This window comes from Bos grunniens, chromosome 25, assembly GCF_055505025.1.
Source record: "Bos grunniens cultivar Pamir isolate PY7600 chromosome 25, Bosgru_T2T1.0, whole genome shotgun sequence".
NCBI lineage: Eukaryota > Metazoa > Chordata > Mammalia > Artiodactyla > Bovidae > Bos > Bos grunniens.
Genome location: NC_141189.1, coordinates 7,102,908 through 7,124,586, shown reverse-complemented (window position 1 = coordinate 7,124,586; position 21,679 = coordinate 7,102,908). Strand labels below are relative to the sequence as shown.

General features: G+C 66.4%; 1 protein-coding gene across 1 annotated transcript; it reads right to left on the bottom strand.

Moving 5' to 3' along the window:
* Positions 1 to 286: 286 nt before the first annotated feature.
* On the bottom strand, positions 287 to 7,245 carry MUC3A (mucin 3A, cell surface associated). Its single transcript, XM_086374283.1, is given in 11 exon segments — positions 287 to 1,631; positions 1,799 to 1,851; positions 2,149 to 2,231; positions 2,309 to 2,500; positions 2,670 to 2,832; positions 3,191 to 3,256; positions 3,640 to 3,788; positions 4,398 to 4,456; positions 4,573 to 4,688; positions 5,625 to 5,726; positions 5,828 to 7,245. Coding segments are annotated over 11 exon segments (2,406 nt in total). The 5' UTR covers positions 7,209 to 7,245; the 3' UTR covers positions 287 to 1,589.
* Between the last annotated feature and the right edge of the window lie 14,434 nt (positions 7,246 to 21,679).

The following is a 21,679-nucleotide window of genomic DNA, read 5'->3' as shown; positions in this document are numbered from 1 at the left end:
CTGACCTAGCCAGAGTCACCCACCTGCTTGAGCCAGCCCTGAACTCTTAACGTCTGGGGGAACAGACAACAAACCCAACAGACTCCCACCTGCTCCTTGAGAAAAATGGGTCCTCCAACCTTGATGTTCCCTTTGAGGATGGTCATGGACCCAGAGAGCCAGCCATGGACCCCTTCCTTCCTGGGAGAAACCAGCACTCTGAGGCCCCTAGACATATCCTCTGATATCCTTGTTCCTCAACTGAGTGAAGAGACCAGAGCATTAGAAAGAAAAAGACATACAGCAGTTTCTTTGAAAATGCTATATTAAACTACAATGCTATATTATGATCAATTGGGTGAACTGGAGACTTGCAGACTTCCTGTCCCCAGGTGAGGTCTTCCTACAAAGGAGGCTGGGCTCCTGGCTTCACAGGTTACAGCAGAGATGGGGCTGAGCCAGGGAGAGGAGTGGGGAGGGGAGGAGGGGGAGGAGTAGGAAGTGGGGGGCACTAAGGGAGAGGAGGGAGAGTTAGGGGAATGAGGAGGAGGGGCTGAGGGAGCTTTCCTCACCTCAGGGCCCCTCTTCTCCTCATCTTCAGGGACCTAGGAACCTACCTGCCACCCCCCACCCACCGGGATCCAGGGCCCTTAGGGGTGACAGGAAGGATGGGGACTCAGAATGGGGGGCCTGGCCTAGGGAACCCCAGTTGGGGGTCCTAAGATGAAGAGGGCATCTGTACCTACCTAGGGAGAGGGGGTGGGGAGGAGGGAGGATTTAGGAGTGGGGCATGGAGATGTGGGGGGCAGGGGGGATTTAGGATTGAGGGTAGAAAGATAAGGAAGGGGAAAGTATGGAAACAGGGAGACACAGGGTGGGACTGTGGGGGAGGAGGGACTTAAGAAGAAGTGGGTTCAGAGGGAAATGGAAACCCACTCCAGGATTCTTGCCTGGAGAATCCCAGGGACGGAGGAGCCTGGTTGGCTGCTGTCTATGGGGTCGCAGAGTCGGGCATGACTGAAGCGACTTAGCAGCAGCAGCAGCAGGTTCAGAGGGGAGAGGGTTAAGAAGTGGTGGAGGGGGCGCAGCAGGGAGTTACAGAAGGACAGGGTAGGAGGCTGGGACAGGCTGCAGGCTGCTTACAGGTACGGTGGGGAGGACCTGGCTGGCAGTAGGGATGCACAGGAAAAGGAGAGGCAGAGGCCTGAGCCTCGGGGAAGGACACGGGGACTGGGGATGTGAGTGAAGCCATATGAGCATGAAGGCCGACACAGGAAGGTGCATGGGGACAGAGGTTGGACCCAAGACATCTGGTTTCACTATAACCAACAGGAAGTACCAGAGGAGTGGCCACTTGCATTTTGCAGGTGACAAAACCGAAGTTCGGAGAAGTTACTGACTTGCCCAAGGTCCCACAGTGGAAGAGCGTGGATTTGAACTGGGTCTCCAGGTGGGTTTCACCCAAGTTGGGGGAAGGATGAGGGTAGGCGGAGGTCTGTTATGCCCCAGGAAACCAGGAGACTGAGCCGCACGAGCCCGCGGCCATCTCTCCAAAGGCAGTGCAGATGGTTCTCTCCGCTGTCCGGGCAGGTGGAGAGAGCTGTGTGGGCTCACACTGAGGACGAGACCACCTCAGGTCTATGAATATGCACCTGCCATAGAATTCACAAGACGGGCAGTGAGAACAAGGAACCATCCTGCAGGGGCCTGGCTAGGAGGTCACTGCCTCCTGTCCCAGCCAGCCCCCTGCCCTGGGAGAGGGGCATCAGGAGCTGGACCTGTGACAGCTCCTTACCATCAACCCATCCCGACCCCTCACCCTGGCATTGGTGTCCATGGTGTCCAAGGCCACAGAGAAATTTTTATCTTTAACTGAGAGAGAAAAGAGAACAGGGGGAGGAAGAGGAAGAGATGGGGAGTAAAAGGGGGAGGGAAGGAAAGTGAGGAAGGTAGGGCCTCAGGGCGTTCCTGGGCCCCTGGGCCTGCCCTGCAGGGAGGGCCTGTGCAGGACCTGGGCCTTAGAGGGGTGCGTGGAAGCAGGGAAGCAAACTCTAGGGCAGGAGGTAGATGCCTGTCTTGGACAAGAGAAGTCCTCTGGTCTGCCCAGACCAAAATGGTGCCCAGGGAAGTGCCCTCCAGCCCCCACCTTCTCCAGGAGACCAGACTCACCTCTTCTGTCATCCTGGAAGGCAAAGTTAGAAAAAGCCGGTTTTGCACTCTCATCCCAGGTCTCGAACCACTTCCTGTCGTCCCTGGACCTGCCAGAAGGGCGCCGCGTTGTCAGAGCAGGGTAACCTGGTCTGGGACGCCTTTCCCCTCACCCATTCACCCCCAGCTCACTTACCTGCCTCGGCCTTGCCTGTCCCTCCTCCGGGAGCGCACAACGAACACGCTCAGCACCACCACCAGCAGCAGCAGAAGCAGGGCCCCGGCTCCCGCCAGGCCCCCGACCAGCGCCTTCCAGGAGATGGCCACCTCGCAGCGCGGGCCCAAGAACCAGTGCGTGTCCGTGGAGAAGCAGCTGGAGGAGGGGGTCACAGGTCAACACCCTCACCACCTCCCACGCCAGGACAATAAGTGCCCCTAGACAACCCAGGTCCTGGCAAGTGGGCGGGGCTCCACCAGGAGACGAGGGGGCGGAGCCGGAGGGGCCTGATGATTGGCCCAGCTGGCTGTGGGCGGGACCTCACCGACAAGAAGGACCACTCTTCTGCAGAATGCATTGGCCCTGATGGCAGTCAATGGCGCCTTTCAGGCCTGCTGTGCATTTGGTGACACAGCGGAGCTGGTTCTCCTCCAGGAAAGGGAAGTAGAAATCCTCAAAACCTTCGGCAGCAGCGCGGCGACAGATGGCTGGGGGGTAGGTAGGGGGTTGCAGACGTAAAGACCTCATCCACTCTACTCTGGGGCCTGGCTATGGTAATTCTGAAAATCGGTAGAGGACTGCATTTCCGCGGGTGGCGTGTCAGCGGGTAGACCGTGGGATTAGATGAGTGCAGGGTAGGCTCGTCACCCTCTCCTCACCTTCCCTGTTGATCCTTCCCCACGCGGAAGCTACCAACAAGGACCTGAGAGGCAGCCCTGCCAGGTCGGTACCACTTGCGTCCCCAAAAGGTCTCCCCTCCTCCTTGGGAATTCCAACGGACAGATGTCCCTTGTGGGAGGGGTCCCGGCCACCTGGGGCCACTCAGCCCTTTGCCCCACCTCTCACCTTCAGGTGACAGCTCCGTCCTGGTGTTGTTGTTCACCTTGATGGAGTCAGGCTTAAAACACAGGACTTGGGGGGCACAGGCACAGGTGGAATCGGGGGAGGCACAGGAAGGGACAGAGAGCGCTCTGTCAGTATGGGGGAGGTTTGGATGGGCCATGAAGGAAGGCTCCTTGGGCCTCCCTCATGTCCCCTGATTAGCCAGGGGTCCTCAGCCACCTGGGAGACCTTGAGCAACTCTCTCTTCCATAGCTCCTAGGTTCTGACAACCCTTCCTTAGGCTCACACTTGACCCGGTTTTCTGTGGACCTGTCTCTCTTCTCCTATCCTGCCTGAGGTACCACAGGGCTGACACCTGCCCCCCGAAGGCCCCTGTGTGAGTTGGAGCAGGCTGGGATGGTGGCTGTGACCCTGACCCCTCCCTCCACCCCAGGCCCCCAGCCTCTGTTCACCTTGGTCATTCTGGCAGCTGTTCCCATCCTGGCTGACATTCTGGAGCTCCTCCTTCAAGGCCACCTTCACCTTCTCATACTCCTCCTCCAGCTGGGGGCTGAAGGGTAACTCCAGCAGGACTAGATATTCCACCACGATGCTGCCATTCCTGGGGGCAGGGGTGGGGTGCAGAGAGCCTTAAAAGGGGCCCAGGCCCAAGCCACCATACAACTGTAGAAGGGCATTTCCAGACCAGCCACAGCTATGCAGGTGTTGGCAGGAAGGGGCAGAGGCAATGAGATGGGATTCCAGACGGATTATGTCCAGAAGGGGCTGCTAGCCTGTGTAGGTGGGACAAGGAATGATTGACATTCTCTTTGTGTTCCCTCAAGCCATAATCAAACCAGGCCCTTCTGGGCTCTCTGCCTCCCTCTTGCTGACCCATCCACTAGACCAGTTGCCAACCAGAGAGACCAGCTATGGTCCAGACACCAGGCACAAAGCCTCAGGCACCACCTCCCTGTAGATCCCAATCATTCTGCATCCAGCATGCTTCAAGGAGAGGGGAGACATCCCTCCTACAGAGGAATGAATCCTGAAAGTGATCCCCAAACACCTTCCATGGAGTAGTTTTCTTGCCTCCTCCGTCCATCCCTCTCTTTATGACATTGAATGATTCCAAAAGCAAGGGATGGCTTCTTTGGCCCTTCTTTGTGCTCCCCACCCACCACCACACACACTTGACACTTGCCTCCACAGCCCCGGAAAGGGGTCCTACCTCAGAGAAAGGATCTGCACCTCCTTGAACCCCTGCACATTTTGGTAAATCTTCTTTATCTGAAATGCGAAGGATCCTGGCTCACATCTGAACCTCCAATCAGAGGGCACCCCCAGGCCCAAGCTCCACTCCAAGGTCATTTGAGTTTTGAATTCCCCCACCCCTTCCTCCTCACCTGATCCCGGAAGGTGTTCGTGAAATCCCGGTAGACCTTAGAACTGTTGTCATGGAGGTCCAGGGAAAACTCCTGGTTGACAGACACCTCCATGCCCACTTCACTGTCCACCATATCTGTACACAACATGCCCTCTCTGGTCACTTCAACGTCCATTTCTGTCTGACATCACCACCACCACCTTAACCCAGAAGCTGCTCCCACTGCCCCTCTCCATGTTCCCTGAGGACTGACTGAATAGCAGAAGGAAGAAGGTAGGATTTCTGGGATGTGTTGTCCTGAGATGTGAGAAATACTGGAAGTGGGATGTCCCACAGTCAGTTCTGTAGTCTTTCTCTAGTCTGTCCCAGTGGGAAGAAGAATAGTGGCCCCAAAGATGTCTATGTCTAATCCCCAGAACCTGGAAATATATTATGCTACATGACAAGGAGGAGCTAAAGTGGCAGAAAGAATTAAGGGTACTAATCAGCTGACTTTAATATGGGAAAACTAACGTGGAATATATGATTGAGTCCAGTGTAATCACAAGAGTCCTTAGCAGGGGAAGAGGGACTCAGAAGAAATGAGAACCACTCAGGGGATGATGTTAAGTATGGAAAAAAGGAACAGACATGCAATGTGGCTGGCATCAAAGATGTAGTCAGGGGGCCTTGAGGAAGAAATGTAGGAGGCTGGAGAATGTGGAAAGGGCAAAGAAAGTGATTCTCCCCTAGGGCTACCAAAAAGAACCCAGCCCTAGCCAACACCTTGATTTTAGCCCTGCAAGACTCAGGTTGGACTTCTAATCTACAAAATTCTACAGTAATAAATTTGCATGGTTCATCTGCTGAGTTTGTGGTAATTTGATACAGCAGAAATTAGCAACACAGACTGGGAGGAGGTCCTAGGAAAAGAGAGTGGCCCCAGTAACGTCCTGGAGGTAAGAGTGGAGGATAGGTATGGTATGGGGTAGAAGAGAGCATGAGGGAGAAAACAGGGATAAAGAGATTTGGCAAAATGATTGGTCTCATTAAAGTGACACCTCCCAAGAGAAAATGCAAAAAGCAACTCACCCAGATATATCTCTCTGGCAGCCAACTCGCAGTGGGAGCCATAGAAAGTTCGGGGACAGAAGCACCGGCCCTGCGTCCAGGTGCCACCATTGTCACAAATGCCTGGGTAGCAAGTGAAAAGGGAAGTTCAGGCCAGGACTGACCATGCTCATGGAATTCAGTAAGGGAATGAGAAGGGATAAAAAATAGGCAGGAGATCCAACCTGGGCTGCTGATAAACCTAGACTGTGTGGTCATCTGAGTAGTGGTCAAAGTTGTCCAGCGAGATGTATGCGTAGAGAGAGTCTTGGTGTCCACCAGTATCCGTGGAACTCTGGTGAATGGTAGGCTTTGAGGTGTCAACTTGCGTGTAGCCATCGTGGAAGATGAAGATCTCCTTCGACGTTTCACGATGCGTGGGGAGGTAATGAGACCAGGCACAGGCCGAGTATTTACAAAGTTGGAGTTGATCCAGGTCCCACTATTAGGCCTTAGTTTGCTCGGGAAAACCATGTTGATGGGAATTCTTCCAATGTTGATAGAACTAGGAGCAGCAGTCTTGTTGGAGGGGTTAGTATCCAGCATGGGAGGGGAAGTACCCAGTTTATCAGGGAACAGAGTTGTCATACTTGTGGAATTGGGAGAGGTGACCATCTCAGTAGTAGAGGTAAAAACTGATAATGGGACGGTGGGCATAGAGGTAACTTCAGCATTTGGACTCACTTCGACACATGGTGTAGTGGGAGAAGCAGACACTATTGTAACTGATATGGATTCTGGACACGGGGTGGTGGAAGACAGAGTCAGCATGGAGGTCGTCTGGGTAGGAGATGTCATTAGGGAAGTCACGGTGGAAGAAGTTTTTGTCGTTTCAATTGATGAAAAGGTGGGAAAAGCAGTGAGAGAGGAAGGGCCTGTGTTCTCTGCACTGGACATATGAGAGGAGGTAGAAAAAGAACTACTTGTCGTAGAGACCTCTGAACTTGGGCTAATGGAAGATGACATTATTGCAGGTGTTGAAGAGGAGATGATGGTACCAAAAGGGGTACTTATCGCATTAGTAGAAGTACTCAATATAGGGAAAGCTGAAGAGGGAGAAACACCTGAAGTACCGAGAGCTGTTATGCAGGTGGGTGTTGTTGCCATGTTTGTGGTCCCAGTCTTGGCAACTTCTGTGGTTGAGGGAGTGCTAGAGGGTGCTGTGATCAAGGTGGCAGGGGGAGATGTATGCGTGGGAGTGGTGACCTCAGTTCTGGTTGTGGTTAACGTCCCAGTCGGAGATGGAGGGGTGGACATGGACTGGGTGGCAGGGATCGTGGGTGGGGTAAACAGAGGGGTGGAGGCTGTGGCTTCAGTGGGTACTGGTTCTGTGGTTGGGAAAGATGGAAATGATACAGGCGAACTGGATGCTGTCAAGGTACTACTGGTCACTGGCATAGAGACTGGAGATGTCTGAAAATGGGCTGTACTTGTTTGAGTGCCTGACGATGTGATGGGAGAAATAGAAGTAATATCTGTTGTCAGAGACTCTACAGAAAGGGTACTGATAGGAGTAACTGTGGTTCTCAAAGTGGACGAAGCAAGCAGGGTTGTGTCCCTCATCATGGCTGTTTCTATAGAAGCTACAGTGGAGGACAGTCCCAAGGAACTGGACTGATACAGGTGTAGATCAGTGGTGGTGGGTGCCAAAGTGGTTTCAGCGGGGTCCTGCATTGAATTAGACATGCTAATTTTATGTGAGGTGGTATTGTCTGCCTGAGTGGTCCAGGTACTGCTCCTAGGCATGAGAGAATGACCTAAAGATGGAACTGGAATGCTGGTAGAGAGTAACGGAGTTGCTGTACTTTGGATGTTAGGGAACACAGATGTCTCACTGGGCCTAATGGACAAGGTTGTCATGATATTAGAGGTTGTTCCTGTATTATGGGTAGGGGGAGAAGATGGGATATTATGAGTGGTAGGGGGGGAGGTGCCAGACAGGGAAAGTGTCAAGCTGAGGTCGGTCTTGAAGGTGGAGGAACCAGCAAAATTCATGAATGTGGACTGGGTGGAGGCTGGTAACAAGGTAGACACTTCTATACTGTCAGAGGAGGCAGGTACAGTCGTGGATGTCGGCACAATAGTGGAGCTACACACAGATGCAGTGGAAGCAGACCTGGCAATGTTCCCAGGAGAAAAGGTGGTTGAAGAGGTGATGTGCAGAGCACTTTGCTCTTTTGTGGCGATGACTGTGGTCACCAAGGGAGTGATATCAGACTGGGTGGATTCTGCAGTGGAGGGCAAGGGCAGAGGGGCTGTGATTGAGGTGGTTAAATTTGGAGTGTCTGTCAGACGGGTGATTGCTGTCCAGGAAGTGATGACAGAACGGCCAGGAGGTGAACGAAGAGAAGTGGCGTAGGGAGAGAGGATATTGGATGTAAATGTAGAGAGGCCATTTCTATTGCTGGTGGAACTGGAGCCTGGATCTGTGGTTGCGATAGGAGTGAATGAAGGTAAACTAGTGGACATTAACAAGGTATATCTGGTGGGAAGTGAAGGGCCGGCAGTGGTGTGGGTGGTGGGGAGTGTGGTCATGTCGGTGGGCAGAGGGCTGGTGTGCGGGGTGGAGGCGGAGGCGGGCTCTGTGCTGGGGGCAGGTGGAGGGGAGCGAGGCACCCCCGTGGACGCGGTGGGGCTACTGGTGGCCACGGGAGTGGAGGTGGTGGACGCGGGAGCATAGAGTGTGCTGCTGGGCGTGGCGGAGGATGTGACTGACGGCGGAGAGGGCACCCCCGTGGCGAGAGGCTGGCTAGCGGTGTCACTGGGAGGAGTCCCCGTGGTGGTGGGGTGCGGGGGCGGCACACTGGCGCTCGGGGCAGGTGGGCTGGCACCCTCGGCCGGAGTGGTACTGGCCCTGGTGCTGCCGGGGGCCGGGGAGGAGGCGCCTAGCGATGTGGCGGGAATGGCGCTGGAGCGGAAGGGAGTCGCCGTGCTGCGGGGAGTGGTGAAGATGGAGGTGGCGGCCGGCGTGCTGGCCGAGGTTGCCTGGACAGGGAAGGTGCTGTGTGTGCGGGGGGTGGTGGGGCCGGAGGAGATGATCCCGGTGGTGGGGGTGGCCGCGGCCGTGGGCGTGGCTGAGGCCGCGAGGCTGGGGGTGGGTGTGGCTGAGGGGCTGGCCAGAGCGAGTGTGGAGCCGAGGGCCACGGCGGAGGTGGCGGTGGTGGATGGAGCCGCGGGCCCGGCGGATGTGGCCTCGGTGGTGGCGGGCGCGGAGCTGGGGGCTCCCGTCCCGACCGAGGAGGGAGGGAGAGTCGTGGATGTGCGCGGCGCGGCGGAGGCCGGGAGGGGTGAGGTGAATGCGGAAGTGAGGGCGCTCCCGCCGGGGTAGATGGTGGAAGAGGTGAGGGCCGGAGCGCTGGGCCGTGCGGTGGGCATGGGTGTGGTCACCAGGAGGGTGCTAGCAGCCCCGGTGGTGCGCGCGGCGGCGGCAGAGGGCAGAGTGGCCGTGAGGGAGGTGGCCGGGGCTGCGGTGTCCCTGGGAGTGGCGAGCTGCATGGTGGAGCCGCTGGGTGTGCTGGCGGGAGGCGAGGGGCCGGCAGTGGTGTGGGTGGTGGGGAGTGTGGTCATGTCGGTGGGCAGAGGGCTGGTGTGCGGGGTGGAGGTGGAGGCGGGCTCTGTGCTGGGGGCAGGTGGAGGGGAGCGAGGCACCCCCGTGGACGCGGTGGGGCTACTGGTGGCCACGGGAGTGGAGGTGGTGGACGCGGGAGCATAGAGTGTGCTGCTGGGCGTGGCGGAGGATGTGACTGACGGCGGAGAGGGCACCTCCGTGGCGACAGGCTGGCTAGCGGTGTCACTGGGAGGAGTCCCCGTGGTGGTGGGGTGCGGGGGCGGCACACTGGCGCTCGGGGCAGGTGGGCTGGCACCCTCGACCTGAGTGGTACTGGCCCTGGTGCTGCCGGGGGCCGGGGAGGAGGCGCCTAGCGATGTGGCGGGAATGGCGCTGGAGCGGAAGGGAGTCGCCGTGCTGCGGGGAGTGGTGAAGATGGAGGTGGCGGCCGGCGTGCTGGCCGAGGTTGCCTGGACAGGGAAGGTGCTGTGTGTGCGGGGGGTGGTGGGGCCGGAGGAGATGATCCCGGTGGTGGGGGTGGCCGCGGCCGTGGGCGTGGCCGAGGCCGCGGCCGCGGGGCTGGGGGTGGGTGTGGCTGAGGGGCTGGCCAGAGCGAGTGTGGAGCCGAGGGCCACGGCGGAGGTGGCGGTGGTGGATGGAGCCGCGGGCCCGGCGGATGTGGCCTCGGTGGTGGCGGGCGCGGAGCTGGGGGCTCCCGTCCCGACCGAGGAGGGAGGGAGAGTCGTGGATGTGCGCGGCGCGGCGGAGGCCGGGAGGGGTGAGGTGAATGCGGAAGTGAGGGCGCTCCCGCCGGGGTAGATGGTGGAAGAGGTGAGGGCCGGAGCGCTGGGCCGTGCGGTGGGCATGGGTGTGGTCACCAGGAGGGTGCTAGCAGCCCCGGTGGTGTGCGCGGCGGCGGCAGAGGGCAGAGTGGCCGTGAGGGAGGTGGCCGGGGCTGCGGTGTCCCTGGGAGTGGCGAGCTGCGTGGTGGAGCCGGTGGGCGTGCTGGCGGGAGGCGAGGGGCCGGCAGTGGTGTGGGTGGTGGGGAGTGTGGTCATGTCGGTGGGCAGAGGGCTGGTGTGCGGGGTGGAGGCGGAGGCGGGCTCTGTGCTGGGGGCAGGTGGAGGGGAGCGAGGCACCCCTGTGGACGCGGTGGGGCTACTGGTGGCCACGGGAGTGGAGGTGGTGGACGCGGGAGCATAGAGTGTGCTGCTGGGCGTGGCGGAGGATGTGACTGACGGCGGAGAGGGCACCCCCGTGGCGACAGGCTGGCTAGCGGTGTCACTGGGAGGAGTCCCCGTGGTGGTGGGGTGCGGGGGCGGCACACTGGCGCTCGGGGCAGGTGGGCTGGCCCCCTCGGCCGGAGTGGTACTGGCCCTGGTGCTGCCGGGGGCCGGGGAGGAGGCGCCTAGCGATGTGGCGGGAATGGCGCCTGAGCGGAAGGGAGTCGCCGTGCTGCGGGGAGTGGTGAAGATGGAGGTGGCGGCCGGCGTGCTGGCCGAGGTTGCCTGGACAGGGAAGGTGCTGTGTGTGCGGGGGGTGGTGGGGCCGGAGGAGATGATCCCGGTGGTGGGGGTGGCCGCGGCCGTGGGCGTGGACGAGGCCGCGGCCGCGGGGCTGGGGGTGGGTGTGGCTGAGGGGCTGGCCAGAGCGAGTGTGGAGCCGAGGGCCACGGCGGAGGTGGCGGTGGTGGATGGAGCCGCGGGCCCGGCGGATGTGGCCTCGGTGGTGGCGGGCGCGGAGCAGGGGGCTCCCGTCCCGACCGAGGAGGGAGGGAGAGTCGTGGATGTGCGCGGCGCGGCGGAGGCCGGGAGGGGTGAGGTGAATGCGGAAGTGAGGGCGCTCCCGCCGGGGTAGATGGTGGAAGAGGTGAGGGCCGGAGCGCTGGGCCGTGCGGTGGGCATGGGTGTGGTCACCAGGAGGGTGCTAGCAGCCCCGGTGGTGCGCGCGGCGGCGGCAGAGGGCAGAGTGGCCGTGAGGGAGGTGGCCGGGGCTGCGGTGTCCCTGGGAGTGGCGAGCTGCGTGGTGGAGCCGGTGGGCGTGCTGGCGGGAGGCGAGGGGCCGGCAGTGGTGTGGGTGGTGGGGAGTGTGGTCATGTCGGTGGGCAGAGGGCTGGTGTGCGGGGTGGAGGCGGAGGCGGGCTCTGTGCTGGGGGCAGGTGGAGGGGAGCGAGGCACCCCCGTGGACGCGGTGGGGCTACTGGTGGCCACGGAAGTGGAGGTGGTGGACGCGGGAGCATAGAGTGTGCTGCTGGGCGTGGCGGAGGACGTGACTGACGGCGGAGACGGCACCCCCGTGGCGAGAGGCTGGCTAGCAGTGTCACTGGGAGGAGTCCCCGTGGTGGTGGGGTGCGGGGGCGGCACACTGGCGCTCGGGGCAGGTGGGCTGGCACCCTCGGCCGGAGTGGTACTGGCCCTGGTGCTGCCGGGGGCCGGGGAGGAGGCGCCTAGCGATGTGGCGGGAATGGCGCTGGAGCGGAAGGGAGTCGCCGTGCTGCGGGGAGTGGTGAAGATGGAGGTGGCGGCCAGCGTGCTGGCAGAGGTTGCCTGGACAGGGAAGGTGCTGTGTGTGCGGGGGGTGGTGGGGCCGGAGGAGATGATCCCGGTGGTGGGGGTGGCCGCGGCCGTGGGCGTGGCCGAGGCCGCGGCCGCGGGGCTGGGGGTGGGTGTGGCTGAGGGGCTGGCCAGAGCGAGTGTGGAGCCGAGGGCCACGGCGGAGGTGGCGGTGGTGGATGGAGCCGCGGGCCCGGCGGATGTGGCCTCGGTGGTGGCGGGCGCGGAGCTGGGGGCTCCCGTCCCGACCGAGGAGGGAGGGAGAGTCGTGGATGTGCGCGGCGCGGCGGAGGCCGGGAGGGGTGAGGTGAATGCGGAAGTGAGGGCGCTCCCGCCGGGGTAGATGGTGGAAGAGGTGAGGGCCGGAGCGCTGGGCCGTGCGGTGGGCATGGGTGTGGTCACCAGGAGGGTGCTAGCAGCCCCGGTGGTGTGCGCGGCGGCGGCAGAGGGCAGAGTGGCCGTGAGGGAGGTGGCCGGGGCTGCGGTGTCCCTGGGAGTGGCGAGCTGCGTGGTGGAGCCGGTGGGCGTGCTGGTGGGAGGCGAGGGGCCGGCAGTGGTGTGGGTGGTGGGGAGTGTGGTCGTGTCGGTGGGCAGAGGGCTGGTGTGCGGGGTGGAGGCGGAGGCGGGCTCTGTGCTGGGGGCAGGTGGAGGGGAGCGAGGCACCCCCGTGGACGCGGTGGGGCTACTGGTGGCCACGGGAGTGGAGGTGGTGGACGCAGGAGCATAGAGTGTGCTGCTGGGCGTGGCGGAGGATGTGACTGACGGCGGAGAGGGCACCCCCGTGGCGAGAGGCTGGCTAGCGGTGTCACTGGGAGGAGTCCCCGTGGTGGTGGGGTGCGGGGGCGGCACACTGGCGCTCGGGGCAGGTGGGCTGGCACCCTCGGCCGGAGTGGTACTGGCCCTGGTGCTGCCGGGGGCCGGGGAGGAGGCGCCTAGCGATGTGGCGGGAATGGCGCTGGAGCGGAAGGGAGTCGCCGTGCTGCGGGGAGTGGTGAAGATGGAGGTGGCGGCCGGCGTGCTGGCCGAGGTTGCCTGGACAGGGAAGGTGCTGTGTGTGCGGGGGGTGGTGGGGCCGGAGGAGATGATCCCGGTGGTGGGGGTGGCCGCGGCCGTGGGCGTGGCCGAGGTCGCGGCCGCGGGGCTGGGGGTGGGTGTGGCTGAGGGGCTGGCCAGAGCGAGTGTGGAGCCGAGGGCCACGGCGGAGGTGGCGGTGGTGGATGGAGCCGCGGGCCCGGCAGATGTGGCCTCGGTGGTGGCGGGCGCGGAGCTGGGGGCTCCCGTCCCGACCGAGGAGGGAGGGAGAGTCGTGGATGTGCGCGGCGCGGCGGAGGCCGGGAGGGGTGAGGTGAATGCGGAAGTGAGGGCGCTCCCGCCGGGGTAGATGGTGGAAGAGGTGAGGGCCGGAGCGCTGGGCCGTGCGGTGGGCATGGGTGTGGTCACCAGGAGGGTGCTAGCAGCCCCGGTGGTGCGCGCGGCGGCGGCAGAGGGCAGAGTGGCCGTGAGGGAGGTGGCCGGGGCTGCGGTGTCCCTGGGAGTGGCGAGCTGCGTGGTGGAGCCGGTGGGCGTGCTGGCGGGAGGCGAGGGGCCGGCAGTGGTGTGGGTGGTGGGGAGTGTGGTCGTGTCGGTGGGCAGAGGGCTGGTGTGCGGGGTGGAGGCGGAGGCGGGCTCTGTGCTGGGGGCAGGTGGAGGGGAGCGAGGCACCCCCGTGGACGCGGTGGGGCTACTGGTGGCCACGGGAGTGGAGGTGGTGGACGCGGGAGCATAGAGTGTGCTGCTGGGCGTGGCGGAGGATGTGACTGACGGCGGAGAGGGCACCCCCGTGGCGACAGGCTGGCTAGCGGTGTCACTGGGAGGAGTCCCCGTGGTGGTGGGGTGCGGGGGCGGCACACTGGCGCTCGGGGCAGGTGGGCTGGCCCCCTCGGCCGGAGTGGTACTGGCCCTGGTGCTGCCGGGGGCCGGGGAGGAGGCGCCTAGCGATGTGGCGGGAATGGCGCCTGAGCGGAAGGGAGTCGCCGTGCTGCGGGGAGTGGTGAAGATGGAGGTGGCGGCCGGCGTGCTGGCCGAGGTTGCCTGGACAGGGAAGGTGCTGTGTGTGCGGGGGGTGGTGGGGCCGGAGGAGATGATCCCGGTGGTGGGGGTGGCCGCGCCCGTGGGCGTGGACGAGGTCGCGGCCGCGGGGCTGGGGGTGGGTGTGGCTGAGGGGCTGGCCAGAGCGAGTGTGGAGCCGAGGGCCACGGCGGAGGTGGCGGTGGTGGATGGAGCCGCGGGCCCGGCGGATGTGGCCTCGGTGGTGGCGGGCGCGGAGCTGGGGGCTCCCGTCCCGACCGAGGAGGGAGGGAGAGTCGTGGATGTGCGCGGCGCGGCGGAGGCCGGGAGGGGTGAGGTGAATGCGGAAGTGAGGGCACTCCCGCCGGGGTAGATGGTGGAAGAGGTGAGGGCCGGAGCGCTGGGCCGTGCGGTGGGCATGGGTGTGGTCACCAGGAGGGTGCTAGCAGCCCCGGTGGTGCGCGCGGCGGCGGCAGAGGGCAGAGTGGCCGTGAGGGAGGTGGCCGGGGCTGCGGTGTCCCTGGGAGTGGCGAGCTGCGTGGTGGAGCCGGTGGGCGTGCTGGCGGGAGGCGAGGGGCCGGCAGTGGTGTGGGTGGTGGGGAGTGTGGTCATGTCGGTGGGCAGAGGGCTGGTGTGCGGGGTGGAGGCGGAGGCGGGCTCTGTGCTGGGGGCAGGTGGAGGGGAGCGAGGCACCCCCGTGGACGCGGTGGGGCTACTGGTGGCCACGGGAGTGGAGGTGGTGGACGGGGGAGCATAGAGTGTGCTGCTGGGCGTGGCGGAGGATGTGACTGACGGCGGAGAGGGCACCCCCGTGGCGACAGGCTGGCGAGCGGTGTCACTGGGAGGAGTCCCCGTGGTGGTGGGGTGCGGGGGCGGCACACTGGCGCTCGGGGAAGGTGGGCTGGCACCCTCGGCCGGAGTGGTACTGGCCCTGGTGCTGCCGGGGGCCGGGGAGGAGGCGCCTAGCGATGTGGCGGGAATGGCGCTGGAGCGGAAGGGAGTCGCCGTGCTGCGGGGAGTGGTGAAGATGGAGGTGGCGGCCGGCGTGCTGGCCGAGGTTGCCTGGACAGGGAAGGTGCTGTGTGTGCGGGGGGTGGTGGGGCCGGAGGAGATGATCCCGGTGGTGGGGGTGGCCGCGGCCCTGGGCATGGCCGAGGCCGCGGCCGCGGGGCTGGGGGTGGGTGTGGCTGAGGGGCTGGCCAGAGCGAGTGTGGAGCCGAGGGCCACGGCGGAGGTGGCGGTGGTGGATGGAGCCGCGGGCCCGGCGGATGTGGCCTCGGTGGTGGCGGGCGCGGAGCTGGGGGCTCCCGTCCCGACCGAGGAGGGAGGGAGAGTCGTGGATGTGCGCGGCGCGGCGGAGGCCGGGAGGGGTGAGGTGAATGCGGAAGTGAGGGCGCTCCCGCCGGGGTAGATGGTGGAAGAGGTGAGGGCCGGAGCGCTGGGCCGTGCGGTGGGCATGGGTGTGGTCACCAGGAGGGTGCTAGCAGCCCCGGTGGTGCGCGCGGCGGCGGCAGAGGGCAGAGTGGCCGAGAGGGAGGTGGCCGGGGCTGCGGTGTCCCTGGGAGTGGCGAGCTGCGTGGTGGAGCCGGTGGGCGTGCTGGCGGGAGGCGAGGGGCCGGCAGTGGTGTGGGTGGTGGGGAGTGTGGTCATGTCGGTGGGCAGAGGGCTGGTGTGCGGGGTGGAGGCGGAGGCGGGCTCTGTGCTGGGGGCAGGTGGAGGGGAGCGAGGCACCCCCGTGGACGCGGTGGGGCTACTGGTGGCCACGGGAGTGGAGGTGGTGGACGCGGGAGCATAGAGTGTGCTGCTGGGCGTGGCGGAGGATGTGACTGACGGCGGAGAGGGCACCCCCGTGGCGACAGGCTGGCTAGCGGTGTCACTGGGAGGAGTCCCCGTGGTGGTGGGGTGCAGGGGCGGCACACTGGAGCTCGGGGCAGGTGGGCTGGCTCCCTCGGCCGGAGTGGTACTGGCCCTGGTGCTGCCGGGGGCCGGGGAGGAGGCGCCTAGCGATGTGGCGGGAATGGCGCTGGAGCGGAAGGGAGTCGCCGTGCTGCGGGGAGTGGTGAAGATGGAGGTGGCGGCCGGCGTGCTGGCCGAGGTTGCCTGGACAGGGAAGGTGCTGTGTGTGCGGGGGGTGGTGGGGCCGGAGGAGATGATCCCGGTGGTGGGGGTGGCCGCGGCCGTGGGCGTGGCCGAGGCCGCGGCCGCGGGGCTGGGGGTGGGTGTGGCTGAGGGGCTGGCCAGAGCGAGTGTGGAGCCGAGGGCCACGGCGGAGGTGGCGGTGGTGGATGGAGCCGCGGGCCCGGCGGATGTGGCCTCGGTGGTGGCGGGTGCGGAGCTGGGGGCTCCCGTCCCGACCGAGGAGGGAGGGAGAGTCGTGGATATGCGCGGCGCGGCGGAGGCCGGGAGGGGTGAGGTGAATGCGGAAGTGAGGGCGCTCCCGCCGGGGTAGATGGTGGAAGAGGTGAGGGCCGGAGCGCTGGGCCGTGCGGTGGGCATGGGTGTGGTCACCAGGAGGGTGCTAGCAGCCCCGGTGGTGCGCGCGGCGGCGGCAGAGGGCAGAGTGGCCGTGAGGGAGGTGGCCGGGGCTGCGGTGTCCCTGGGAGTGGCGAGCTGCGTGGTGGAGCCGGTGGGCATGCTGGCGAGAGGCGAGGGGCCGGCAGTGGTGTGGGTGGTGGGGAGTGTGGTCATGTCGGTGGGCAGAGGGCTGGTGGGCGGGGTGGAGGCGGAGGCGGGCTCTGTGCTGGGGGCAGGTGGAGGGGAGCGAGGCACCCCCGTGGACGCGGTGGGGCTACTGGTGGCCACGGGAGTGGAGGTGGTGGACGCAGGAGCATAGAGTGTGCTGCTGGGCGTGGCGGAGGATGTGACTGACGGCGGAGAGGGCACCCCCGTGGCGAGAGGCTGGCTAGCGGTGTCACTGGGAGGAGTCCCCGTGGTGGTGGGGTGCGGGGGCGGCACACTGGCGCTCGGGGCAGGTGGGCTGGCACCCTCGGCCGGAGTGGTACTGGCCCTGGTGCTGCCGGGGGCCGGGGAGGAGGCGCCTAGCGATGTGGCGGGAATGGCGCTGGAGCGGAAGGGAGTCGCCGTGCTGCGGGGAGTGGTGAAGATGGAGGTGGCGGCCGGCGTGCTGGCCGAGGTTGCCTGGACAGGGAAGGTGCTGTGTGTGCGGGGGGTGGTGGGGCCGGAGGAGATGATCCCGGTGGTGGGGGTGGCCGCGGCCGTGGGCGTGGCCGAGGTCGCGGCCGCGGGGCTGGGGGTGGGTGTGGCTGAGGGGCTGGCCAGAGCGAGTGTGGAGCCGAGGGCCACGGCGGAGGTGGCGGTGGTGGATGGAGCCGCGGGCCCGGCGGATGTGGCCTCGGTGGTGGCGGGCGCGGAGCTGGGGGCTCCCGTCCCGACCGAGGAGGGAGGGAGAGTCGTGGATGTGCGCGGCGCGGCGGAGGCCGGGAGGGGTGAGGTGAATGCGGAAGTGAGGGCACTCCCGCCGGGGTAGATGGTGGAAGAGGTGAGGGCCGGAGCGCTGGGCCGTGCGGTGGGCATGGGTGTGGTCACCAGGAGGGTGCTAGCAGCCCCGGTGGTGCGCGCGGCGGCGGCAGAGGGCAGAGTGGCCGTGAGGGAGGTGGCCGGGGCTGCGGTGTCCCTGGGAGTGGCGAGCTGCGTGGTGGAGCCGGTGGGCGTGCTGGCGGGAGGCGAGGGGCCGGCAGTGGTGTGGGTGGTGGGGAGTGTGGTCATGTCGGTGGGCAGAGGGCTGGTGTGCGGGGTGGAGGCGGAGGCGGGCTCTGTGCTGGGGGCAGGTGGAGGGGAGCGAGGCACCCCCGTGGACGCGGTGGGGCTACTGGTGGCCACGGGAGTGGAGGTGGTGGACGCGGGAGCATAGAGTGTGCTGCTGGGCGTGGCGGAGGATGTGACTGACGGCGGAGAGGGCACCCCCGTGGCGACAGGCTGGCGAGCGGTGTCACTGGGAGGAGTCCCCGTGGTGGTGGGGTGCGGGGGCGGCACACTGGCGCTCGGGGCAGGTGGGCTGGCACCCTCGGCCGGAGTGGTACTGGCCCTGGTGCTGCCGGGGGCCGGGGAGGAGGCGCCTAGCGATGTGGCGCGAATGGCGCCTGAGCGGAAGGGAGTCCCCGTGCTGCGGGGAGTGGTGAAGATGGAGGTGGCGGCCGGCGTGCTGGCCGAGGTTGCCTGGACAGGGAAGGTGCTGTGTGTGCGGGGGGTGGTGGGGCCGGAGGAGATGATCCCGGTGGTGGGGGTGGCCGCGGCCCTGGGCATGGCCGAGGCCGCGGCCGCGGGGCTGGGGGTGGGTGTGGCTGAGGGGCTGGCCAGAGCGAGTGTGGAGCCGAGGGCCACGGCGGAGGTGGCGGTGGTGGATGGAGCCGCGGGCCCGGCGGATGTGGCCTCGGTGGTGTCGGGCGCGGAGCCGGGGGTTCCCGTCCCGACCGAGGAGGGAGGGAGAGTCGTGGATGTGCGCGGCGCGGCGGAGGCCGGGAGGGGTGAGGTGAATGCGGAAGTGAGGGCGCTCCCGCCGGGGTAGATGGTGGAAGAGGTGAGGGCCGGAGCGCTGGGCCGTGCGGTGGGCATGGGTGTGGTCACCAGGAGGGTGCTAGCAGCCCCGGTGGTGCGCGCGGCGGCGGCAGAGGGCAGAGTGGCCGTGAGGGAGGTGGCCGGGGCTGCGGTGTCCCTGGGAGTGGCGAGCTGCGTGGTGGAGCCGGTGGGCGTGCTGGCGGGAGGCGAGGGGCCGGCAGTGGTGTGGGTGGTGGGGAGTGTGGTCATGTCGGTGGGCAGAGGGCTGGTGTGCGGGGTGGAGGCGGAGGCGGGCTCTGTGCTGGGGGCAGGTGGAGGGGAGCGAGGCACCCCCGTGGACGCGGTGGGGCTACTGGTGGCCACGGGAGTGGAGGTGGTGGACGCGGGAGCATAGAGTGTGCTGCTGGGCGTGGCGGAGGATGTGACGGACGGCGGAGACGGCACCCCCGTGGCGAGAGGCTGGCTAGCGGTGTCACTGGGAGGAGTCCCCGTGGTGGTGGGGTGCGGGGGCGGCACACTGGCGCTCGGGGCAGGTGGGCTGGCACCCTCGGCCGGAGTGGTACTGGCCCTGGTGCTGCCGGGGGCCGGGGAGGAGGCGCCTAGCGATGTGGCGGGAATGGCGCTGGAGCGGAAGGGAGTCGCCGTGCTGCGGGGAGTGGTGAAGATGGAGGTGGCGGCCGGCGTGCTGGCCGAGGTTGCCTGGACAGGGAAGGTGCTGTGTGTGCGGGGGGTGGTGGGGCCGGAGGAGATGATCCCGGTGGTGGGGGTGGCCGCGGCCCTGGGCATGGCCGAGGCCGCGGCCGCGGGGCTGGGGGTGGGTGTGGCTGAGGGGCTGGCCAGAGCGAGTGTGGAGCCGAGGGCCACGGCGGAGGTGGCGGTGGTGGATGGAGCCGCGGGCCCGGCGGATGTGGCCTCGGTGGTGTCGGGCGCGGAGCCGGGGGTTCCCGTCCCGACCGAGGAGGGAGGGAGAGTCGTGGATGTGCGCGGCGCGGCGGAGGCCGGGAGGGGTGAGGTGAATGCGGAAGTGAGGGCGCTCCCGCCGGGGTAGATGGTGGAAGAGGTGAGGGCCGGAGCGCTGGGCCGTGCGGTGGGCATGGGTGTGGTCACCAGGAGGGTGCTAGCAGCCCCGGTGGTGCGCGCGGCGGCGGCAGAGGGCAGAGTGGCCGTGAGGGAGGTGGCCGGGGCTGCGGTGTCCCTGGGAGTGGCGAGCTGCGTGGTGGAGCCGGTGGGCGTGCTGGCGGGAGGCGAGGGGCCGGCAGTGGTGTGGGTGGTGGGGAGTGTGGTCATGTCGGTGGGCAGAGGGCTGGTGTGCGGGGTGGAGGCGGAGGCGGGCTCTGTGCTGGGGGCAGGTGGAGGGGAGCGAGGCACCCCCGTGGACGCGGTGGGGCTACTGGTGGCCACGGGAGTGGAGGTGGTGGACGCGGGAGCATAGAGTGTGCTGCTGGGCGTGGCGGAGGATGTGACGGACGGCGGAGACGGCACCCCCGTGGCGAGAGGCTGGCTAGCGGTGTCACTGGGAGGAGTCCCCGTGGTGGTGGGGTGCGGGGGCGGCACACTGGCGCTCGGGGCAGGTGGGCTGGCACCCTCGGCCGGAGTGGTACTGGCCCTGGTGCTGCCGGGGGCCGGGGAGGAGGCGCCTAGCGATGTGGCGGGAATGGCGCTGGAGCGGAAGGGAGTCGCCGTGCTGCGGGGAGTGGTGAAGATGGAGGTGGCGGCCGGCGTGCTGGCCGAGGTTGCCTGGACAGGGAAGGTGCTGTGTGTGCGGGGGGTGGTGGGGCCGGAGGAGATGATCCCGGTGGTGGGGGTGGCCGCGGCCGTGGGCGTGGCCGAGGTCGCGGCCGCGGGGCTGGGGGTGGGTGTGGCTGAGGGGCTGGCCAGAGCGAGTGTGGAGCCGAGGGCCACGGCGGAGGTGGCGGTGGTGGATGGAGCCGCGGGCCCGGCGGATGTGGCCTCGGTGGTGGCGGGCGCGGAGCTGGGGGCTCCCGTCCCGACCGAGGAGGGAGGGAGAGTCGTGGATGTGCGCGGCGCGGCGGAGGCCGGGAGGGGTGAGGTGAATGCGGAAGTGAGGGCACTCCCGCCGGGGTAGATGGTGGAAGAGGTGAGGGCCGGAGCGCTGGGCCGTGCGGTGGGCATGGGTGTGGTCACCAGGAGGGTGCTAGCAGCCCCGGTGGTGCGCGCGGCGGCGGCAGAGGGCAGAGTGGCCGTGAGGGAGGTGGCCGGGGCTGCGGTGTCCCTGGGAGTGGCGAGCTGCGTGGTGGAGCCGGTGGGCGTGCTGGCGGGAGGCGAGGGGCCGGCAGTGGTGTGGGTGGTGGGGAGTGTGGTCATGTCGGTGGGCAGAGGGCTGGTGTGCGGGGTGGAGGCGGAGGCGGGCTCTGTGCTGGGGGCAGGTGGAGGGGAGCGAGGCACCCCCGTGGACGCGGTGGGGCTACTGGTGGCCACGGGAGTGGAGGTGGTGGACGCGGGAGCATAGAGTGTGCTGCTGGGCGTGGCGGAGGATGTGACTGACGGCGGAGAGGGCACCCCCGTGGCGACAGGCTGGCGAGCGGTGTCACTGGGAGGAGTCCCCGTGGTGGTGGGGTGCGGGGGCGGCACACTGGCGCTCGGGGCAGGTGGGCTGGCACCCTCGGCCGGAGTGGTACTGGCCCTGGTGCTGCCGGGGGCCGGGGAGGAGGCGCCTAGCGATGTGGCGCGAATGGCGCCTGAGCGGAAGGGAGTCCCCGTGCTGCGGGGAGTGGTGAAGATGGAGGTGGCGGCCGGCGTGCTGGCCGAGGTTGCCTGGACAGGGAAGGTGCTGTGTGTGCGGGGGGTGGTGGGGCCGGAGGAGATGATCCCGGTGGTGGGGGTGGCCGCGGCCCTGGGCATGGCCGAGGCCGCGGCCGCGGGGCTGGGGGTGGGTGTGGCTGAGGGGCTGGCCAGAGCGAGTGTGGAGCCGAGGGCCACGGCGGAGGTGGCGGTGGTGGATGGAGCCGCGGGCCCGGCGGATGTGGCCTCGGTGGTGTCGGGCGCGGAGCCGGGGGTTCCCGTCCCGACCGAGGAGGGAGGGAGAGTCGTGGATGTGCGCGGCGCGGCGGAGGCCGGGAGGGGTGAGGTGAATGCGGAAGTGAGGGCGCTCCCGCCGGGGTAGATGGTGGAAGAGGTGAGGGCCGGAGCGCTGGGCCGTGCGGTGGGCATGGGTGTGGTCACCAGGAGGGTGCTAGCAGCCCCGGTGGTGCGCGCGGCGGCGGCAGAGGGCAGAGTGGCCGTGAGGGAGGTGGCCGGGGCTGCGGTGTCCCTGGGAGTGGCGAGCTGCGTGGTGGAGCCGGTGGGCGTGCTGGCGGGAGGCGAGGGGCCGGCAGTGGTGTGGGTGGTGGGGAGTGTGGTCATGTCGGTGGGCAGAG